At 40.8% G+C, this 8,163-nt stretch overlaps 1 protein-coding gene across 1 annotated transcript; it reads left to right on the top strand.

Moving 5' to 3' along the window:
- Window positions 1–420: 420 nt before the first annotated feature.
- prcc (proline rich mitotic checkpoint control factor) lies at window positions 421–7,132 on the top strand. Its single transcript, XM_022207187.2, has 7 exons — window positions 421–1,219; window positions 1,310–1,354; window positions 1,828–2,313; window positions 3,021–3,113; window positions 3,263–3,409; window positions 3,909–3,974; window positions 5,591–7,132. The coding sequence occupies exons 1-7, from the start codon at window positions 935–937 to the stop codon at window positions 5,675–5,677; spliced, it is 1,209 nt and encodes a 402-aa protein (XP_022062879.2). The 5' UTR covers window positions 421–934; the 3' UTR covers window positions 5,678–7,132.
- The last annotated feature ends 1,031 nt before the right edge of the window (window positions 7,133–8,163 follow it).

Below are 8,163 nucleotides of genomic sequence, written 5' to 3'. Positions count from 1 at the left end.
TTTTGTCAAAAAGTAGATTAATTTAAACACAATGATGTAGAAAATACTGCAATGATTCCGCTTATAAATAGACTCACAATGTGTAAAATGTTATTTATAGAATAATCATTAGAATTTCCCATAATATGGCTTAAACATTCCTTAACAAATCAGAAAACATCACCACTAAGTTCTTGAATAGCAGCTACAGTCGGTGCTGCCGGTGCTTAACTCCAGTAATAAACATCTTATAACTGGAGTTACACAGCTATTATTGTACAGTAGAGTTTATACTAAGGTTTAATGCACCAAGAAGCTGGATGCCAACCGCCGTAAAACAAGAAGATACTAAGGTTTATTCCCACTCTGTCCAGTAGAGGCGGTGCTGCACTGCAGCGTTTCAACTACTGATAAAGTACACAAGAAGAAGAAATTGCTGCGCAGAAAGGTGCGCAGTGGTCGTTTCTTCCAACACCAATGATGGAGGCGAATGTTTTGATGGAGTCTTGGGACTAATGAGCTCAGCTTGCTGGCGTAGCTACACACTCTACTACTGCATTGTGGTTTAAAACAACAGCAGCTGCACCTACCGACGCCGTTTTATGCGCAGTAATAGTTTAATTGAACTCGTTTAAGGAGGAAATGCTCAGTTAGCTAACACCGTTTGCTGCGGTGGCCTAGCTAACAGTAGCTAGCTCTGTGAAGTTGGACTCTTTTCAGTCACTCAGCGAACTGTGAGGCCTACTTGTGACCCGCCGTATTTTTATTTTATTTTTTAAAATCACTTTACAGCTTCGCCTGGAATTACTTTGTTTTCACTGTGTCTGTGGTGATCAAAGATTACCTTAAGTCAGCTCGTCGGATAGCTAGTGGGAGTGAGATCTCATCAGGGTGAAGTGGGTCTCCATGTCCACGAGTCTCTACAGCTTGCTAATCATTAATAACATCAGCAAACATGTCTTTGGTCGCCTATGGCAGCAGTGATGACAGTGACTCGGAGGAAACTAAACCGTCGGCAGGACTCTTCTCTGTCCTGCCAGCTCCCAAAAAATCAGGATCAGCTGGTGGGAACGATGGACCAAGTAGGGAGAGAAAATCAAACTATTCAGCAGGAGAAAGCACATCAGTGGATGACTTAGATCCTCCTCCAGCTAAGGGAGGCTTATTCTCCAGTTTGCCTAAACCGAGGAAACGAACAGAGCCGGTCAGAATCACTGTACCACAGATCCAGAGACAGGATGTGAGTACTGAGTCCCTTCAGCCTCATACACGGTGTAACAACTGTGTTACTAAATGATATGTTAATAATCTATGAATTTCTTGTCCACAGTCAGACTCGGATGATGATGAACCAGCAAAGAAGAGACAACCCCAGGTAAGGAAGTGTCTCACTGGGTTGTGATTGCTTTCATGGCACCAATAATGTTGTTCTAATCCCAGTTTCAGTCCATATTGTTAATACAACTGTCTTTTTTTTGAAGAATTTCCTCCCCAGTGAGACTTACAAATGGCAGAAAAATATGCCTCATCTGTCCATCTAAGATAATTCAACTGTCATGATCACATTATGGAAGTATTTGTGATGTATATTTATGACAAAACACTGGAGTAACTAAATTCCACAGTGTTCCACATGTAAACATTGCCGTGTTTGGTATGCATGCCAGCCTCAATGTAGCTTTTCCACCTCCCCCTTTAGAGTTTCTCAGCGTGTCCAGTCCTTTAAAAGAACATAAAAATAAAGAACCCATGACAGAAAAGATATCATTTCATTTCATTTGCAAAAGTAGCTGCCTTTCCTTGATGTCAGACTTTTCCCTCTATACCCACATCTCCTTTCTACATCAGGGTGCGGGTTCAGGCCTGTCCTCCCTACTGCCACAACCCAAGAACCTGACGGTGAAGGAGAAAGACAGACCTCTGATTCCTCATGCACTCACCAAACGACAAGAACCTAAAGGGCCTAAACCTGGAACTCCTGCTCAGGGTCTGCTTGGTTCTAGTGCGTCTCCCTCTGCCATCAAAGCTGCAGCAAAGTCAGCAGCCCTACAGCTGGCTCGGCAAATAGCTACAGACGACCAGGACAACGAGGACGACATAACCCCACAGAACTACTTTTCCCTGGGCGAGAGCTCCCAGCCTCTCCCTGCTGTTGTCCCCAGCTTGGACACGGAGCCTGGAGCCCCCTCAGAGCCTCTTCCTGTCACAGCTGCAGACGAGCCGGGACAGTCAGACGCCCCTCTCGACTTTGGGGGGAACCATGAGGCAGCAGGATGGGGAGGTCAATATCGGCAATATCAACAACCCATAGCAGACCCAGAGGCTTTCCCTCAGGTAGTAATGACTTTATATTTCATATGCATGTCAGATTAAACGGAATGTGTTCAAATTTGCTGAAGTCAATTTATTAAATTGAGTATAATTTCATGGCTGCTACTCAATGTCACCCTGACACCCTGTATGTTAATCATTAGCCTCATGTGTGAATTCAACAGTTAACCCTCCTGTTGTCTTCATTTACAGGCACCAAAAAATATTGTTTCCTTGTCTGAATAAATTCCAAAAATTCTGCAAAAAAAATTCCTCAGATTTCTGAAAATTTGCAAAAACCTTCAGGAACAAAATTCCAATAATTCCTTAAATGTTTCCCTTAAAAGCTTTGTTTTTAAAGAAATGACAAGAAAATTCTTATACATATTTTCAAAAAATGAGTAAAAAATCTTGATTTTTTTTTTTTTTTTTGTGAATGTTCTTAAAGAAACATTTTTGGAACATTTCTTTTTTTCCCCACCAGAAAATCTTCAAAAATTTCCCCAAAAATGTTGAAAATTAAGTTTTCACTGTGAAAATATATATTTTTTCCACATTTCCAAACTTTAAAACCGGTCAGTTTGACCCGCAGGACAACACAAGTGTTACAGAAAAACCAGAGCTGTCACTGCACATGTCAGAAATGTGATAATTTTGACAAAATGGATGTAAACCAACATTAATGAACTCAAACATAGAATGACATCCCAGCCATTGTTTTCTGTGAACAGGGATACTATAATGAGCCATACTACCAAGATCCCAACCCTGGATCCACGGAAGCTGAGGAGCCCGGTCACTCCGCCATGTTTGATGATGAAGCGGTAAGATGCTTCATTTTGCTCTTTCCTTGACACTTTTTAAGTGGGTTAAATATCGCTAGTTTTGCACCTTGTCTTTGTCTGGTCATCATTCTTTTGTTTCTCTACTTAATAAAGTAAGTCTGTTCTTTAACTGCCCTCCTGTCTTGTAGTTCATGCGGCTGCAGGGGAAGAGAAACCGAGGCAAAGAGGAGGTGAAGTTTCTGGAGATCAAAGGGGACGATCAGCTGAGTGGGAACCAGCAGTGGATGACCAAGAGCATGTCGGAGGAAAAACAGAACCGCCAGTCCTTTAGCAAGGTGACCTGAGCAGCTTTCTGTCACCGTGATGGCTGCATGTTTTACATAAAAGGCCCTAAATAGACAGGGTTGGGTGTGAGAGTATTTGCAGCTTGGTTTTCTGAGCTTAAGAGGGGTTTATGTGTTAGATTTCACAACAGGAAGATCATGTATTTTTTCTGTGGTATGGATTTACACTCAGTTCAGACTGGGAACACCTAAAGCCCTCCAGCTGTAAAATATTATATGACCTATAATTGGAACATTTAAGAGGGAAGCTCTGACTATTGAGGTGTCTGTTAAAGAAAAAATAAATGTACTCGATACTTGCTGTGTTGTTACAGAAATGATGTAAGGAGAGTCAGACAACAAGTAAAACCAGGGTGTGCTGTGACTTTGTAGAAATGAATCATGCAGTACTCTTTCAGAGGAAATGACTTATTTCTGTTTCCTAATTATAAGCAGGAAAACTTTGTAATGTAGCTCAACATGACCTCTGCTTTTCTTGACCTGTGTGCAGAAAAAAGGAGAGCAACCTACAGGACAACAGCGACGCAAACACCAGATAACGTATCTCATTCATCAGGTGAGTGAAGCTAAAGCTCAGACTACACTTTCAGCATTTGTATGATGTAAATTTCATCATGCTGTGATCGCCTCACGGATGTTTATCCAGACCTTTAAAGGATCATGTCTTATATTTGATATTGGGTTTCTGGTGTGGCAATATTCACCTATAAATGAGATGATTTAGTCATTTCCAGGTGTTTTCTTCTGCTGGGGGAAGTTTAAGGAGTAGGAATTCAGAGTTCAATCAAATGTTGTGGCTGTAACTGAACACAAACATAATAACTTGGAAAAAAAGAGCGTGCGATTGAAGACTGACCCGAAGCTCCCCTGACATGAAAGTACACTTTCTGTGTGTTTAGTGGTTGATATAAATGTATAGAACTTGGGGGTGTACAGTAAAAACATATGAAGACATTCACGTCTGCCCCTCTTCAAGCCCCTCCACATCTTAATAGCCTCCAAACTTTACAAGCTTTTACTGAGCTGCTACATTCCAGCTAAGGAACCAATCGTGGTCTAGCTTAAACTTGGTATAATCCTGCCCTTCTGACTGCCTGTCTATTCAGAATGAGCAGCTGCCTTATAGTCCACCAGTTTATTTACGGTCTAAAGTTGCGTCTGCTAGCTCTAAAATGCAACCAAATGCTCTGCTGGTGGCTGCACGAGTGAACAGAAGTGTCTTCCTGCACTCCCAGCATCTGAGGAACTGAAGACTCAGTGTTTTTTTTTTTAATGCAATCCAAATGACCCGCAACAACTGGAAAATCCTCAGTGTTAATGCATTGTGTGGTGAATCTGGCTCATGTTACAATTAGCTTTGAGTTTCAGAATTTGCAGAATTTCTCGAGCTCATTGACATTCACAAATGGTGGAAACTTAAGGACTGTGCAGGCTACTTTGTTTTGTTCAGTGCAAACTAAACTTGCTCAGTGTTTACATTTGTTTGCTTCTCTCCTGCTATCTGTGCTCACATGTACGAGATTTTAATACGATTGAATTACCAATAAAAGTGTTATCAGCTACGTATTTTCTGTTTCTGTTGTCAGACAATGAAACTAATTTGAAATAGAGACTGAAAAGCAGCCCATTACGACCACATATGAGACATTATTAATTTGCTGATAAGGGGCACAACTCTGGACCTGTGAGGTTCATAAATGATTTGTACTCTTACTGTAATGTACTCTTACTACGGCAAGTTTATACATTCCTTGTTTGCACAGAGCTAACCTCAAGCTTTGTGTCGACTACAAAGTACAAAAGATTTAGCAAAAAAGCTCCTGTAAACTTTGCCGGTACTTTCCTGTTTGGATTTCGGTGCAATCGGCTAATCAGTGAATCATTTGGAGTGTTTTTCTTGGATCACACCGCAAGTTTTATTTATACAACCCGCTGATGGTCTGATCAGCTCGCTGGGAGGGGATTTAGTCACATTGTTCGTACACTTGACTGCATATTCAGGCCTTTGGCTTCTCTATAAATAGAGATTTTCCCCTGAAATCTCTCCTAGTCTAAAGCCCCCATAGTTAGACCTGCATAGCATTCACTGATCCGGTGTGGTGAGCAGATTGGATCTATTGTTTTTCTTTAAAAAACTGGTTCAATTTACCAAGAATTTTGCTCTGTTTCCAGGCGAAGGAACGTGAGCTAGAGCTGAAGAACAGCTGGGCAGACAACAAGCTAACCCGCCGGCAGACCCAGGCCAAATACGGTTTCTAGATGTCACAACTGTGGACTTACTGGTGGCAAACGGAAACAACACGTCAGAAGTTAGAGTAGAACATCCCAGATTTACCTACACAAAGGGAAAATTCGGAACAAAAAGTATCCAAATCTAAATCCAGATTCTTCTTCCTGTATTTGTGTTGAATATTCAGTAGTTCCTTTTGCTCCTTTGTTAAAACGTCACTCTGAAATCTTAAATCCAGTCAGCCCTGATTCTCTCCTGTCATTTACAGCGAACATAGGCACAGTACCTTCATTGCAATGTACCAGTATTTTTAAGGATAATCAGTGGCAGAAAAGATGTACCGTGACCCTGAAGTGGCCATTATAAATGTTCTTCCTTTGAATGTGTATGCTTCCTTTTCATGGTGTACTCTGAGGTTTGTTTTGTGGTTAAAAACATGAATCTACAAAAAGGTCTGGTTCTCTGGGAATTATTCAGTGAGAAATGAGCCGAAGCATAAGAAAGCCGTTACATATTTATATGTTGATAGAATAAGAATGTTGCAGTAGCTCCATAGAGAGAAAAAGGTTTTTCCATGTCTTGGTTTGTCTATTTTCACTTCTTCCAGCTGGAAACTGAATTGCCAGAGAACCAAACATGAACTTTATTTTCAGCTGGTTCTTTAGCTGCATTAAAGATCAGAAATGTGTCTGATTTTTCACATTAAATAGGAACTTTACCTTAGTTTTACCTCATAAATAACCGAATGATTACCTGTTAGACAGAAAGCTCATTTCAAGTTGATATTTTATGCTCTGAGAGTGCTAGAGTTTTACTGTTTTCTCTTGAATGCTCCACTTTGATTTCAGTATGTCTGATTTATTCTCGACTGTTTTGGCTGCACAAGGCGTTATTAGGAGAAAAAAGCAATGAAGTGTGTCTAAAGGTCAGACAAGATGCTGCCGTTTTCTCCAGCTTTGAAGAATAGAACTTTTCTATAGGTACCGAGGCACTGACGTTTATTTTACCTCCATCTTTTCTCTCTTTTAAGTAGACCACACTCTATCAATGTTCTACTAGTTCTCAACATGTAGCAACATGAACTCATGAGCCAGTTTGAACCGTAACTCCTCCAAATGTGAACTGCTGCAGGTGGTGGTGGGTCGCTGCACCTGCCTCAAAGATTTATCTGTTTGGTAGAAACAGCGTTTAGACTTTAGTTAACCTGCAGAGCTTCTGAGAAGGTGTGTTTACCAGAAGTAACTCGCTCCACTTTGTGTTTGAGAATAAAGCTTAAACTCATTAAAATCTTCAGCAGGCGTCATGTCAAAACTAGCAAAACACACACCTGTGTTTGCAGGTTTTTATTGGCTCTCACATTCCAAATTCGGCCACTAGCGGTATTTATTGGCCTTGCTCAAAGCGCCCCTCTTTGTTTACCTTCTGTTTTGTGTGTTGTGCAGTTGAAACTGATGAATAAATTTGTTGCCTCTCCTCACTCCAAACCTTTGAATGTCTACTGACAGTTATTATGACCCAAAAAACATGGTGTTATGCGACAATCACCGTACGTTTGTCTGTCTGTCTGTTAGCAACATTACTCAAAAATGAACAAACAGATTTGGATGAAAATTTCAGGGAAGGTCAGAAAAGACACAAGGACCAAGATTTTGGCAGTAATGCGGTTTATAGTCTGGACCACGGATTTGCTAAAGATTTCGGTATCATTGAGAGATGGCGACACTGTAACTATGACAACAAGTGAACAGTAAGTCAGCTGCTTGCCAACGATCACATGATTGTGATCCTACTACAAATCCACCTCTGAGGACTTATCCGTCAGAAATGATACGACTGAGCAGCCTTGGCGGAGTACTGCGCTCTGAGTGCTTTTCTTGTTATTGCTAGTTTTACTCTTGTAGAGGTTTATGTCTTGTGAAGATTTGCATTAACTTACACCGAGTCCCGTTAGCAAAAAACTACTTTCACATGCAATGTTCCCGGTTAGCCCAGCTACACAATCCACCAAATCCACTCCGGACATGTCGTGATAAAAGGAAAAAATATAAACTCTCCGGTTTATTTTGTTCCCAAAAATATAATTCGACAGGCAGGAAAAGTGTGGCTGGCTAATACACTTACTGTACCTTTTTGTGAACGCAGGTAAGAAAACTATGCTTCTCTCACTATCGAGCACAGACTGACACTGCCGTAAAACGAAGGGTAAACAAAACATCTGCGTCTGCGCTTGAGACGTTAAAGGGCAGCTACACCTTTTTATCAATATGTATGCACATCTTAGGTCATCATATTAAAATGAAACTCAAATTATATTTAATTATATGTTCAATAAGCTTCTCCCTTTTAGCCACTACAACTCTGATTAAGAAAACAACACACTCACGTGTCACCCCTTCATTCCATTTCCCACAATTCTTTTATTTGTTACTGTCTGTCAGACCTCTAGATTCAACCACCTTTTGTTCTTTGTTGTCTACTTACCCTCTGTTACTGATTAGCAACCATATGCAAATTA

Source organism: Acanthochromis polyacanthus, chromosome 11 (genome assembly GCF_021347895.1).
Source record: "Acanthochromis polyacanthus isolate Apoly-LR-REF ecotype Palm Island chromosome 11, KAUST_Apoly_ChrSc, whole genome shotgun sequence".
NCBI classification, from domain to species: Eukaryota; Metazoa; Chordata; class Actinopteri; family Pomacentridae; genus Acanthochromis; species Acanthochromis polyacanthus.
The sequence above is the reverse complement of the archived record's forward strand: the minus strand, read 5'-3'. Positions and strand labels throughout refer to the sequence as shown.

Bases quoted from the DNA above. Each gene is read 5' to 3' on its own strand.
- prcc (XM_022207187.2), top strand. From the start codon at position 935: ATGTCTTTGGTCGCCTATGGCAGCAGTGATGACAGTGACTCGGAGGAA. The intron at 2,314-3,020 runs GTAGTAATGACT...TTCTGTGAACAG, and splicing joins ACCCAGAGGCTTTCCCTCAG to GGATACTATAATGAGCCATA. The intron at 3,410-3,908 runs GTGACCTGAGCA...ACCTGTGTGCAG, and splicing joins ACCGCCAGTCCTTTAGCAAG to AAAAAAGGAGAGCAACCTAC.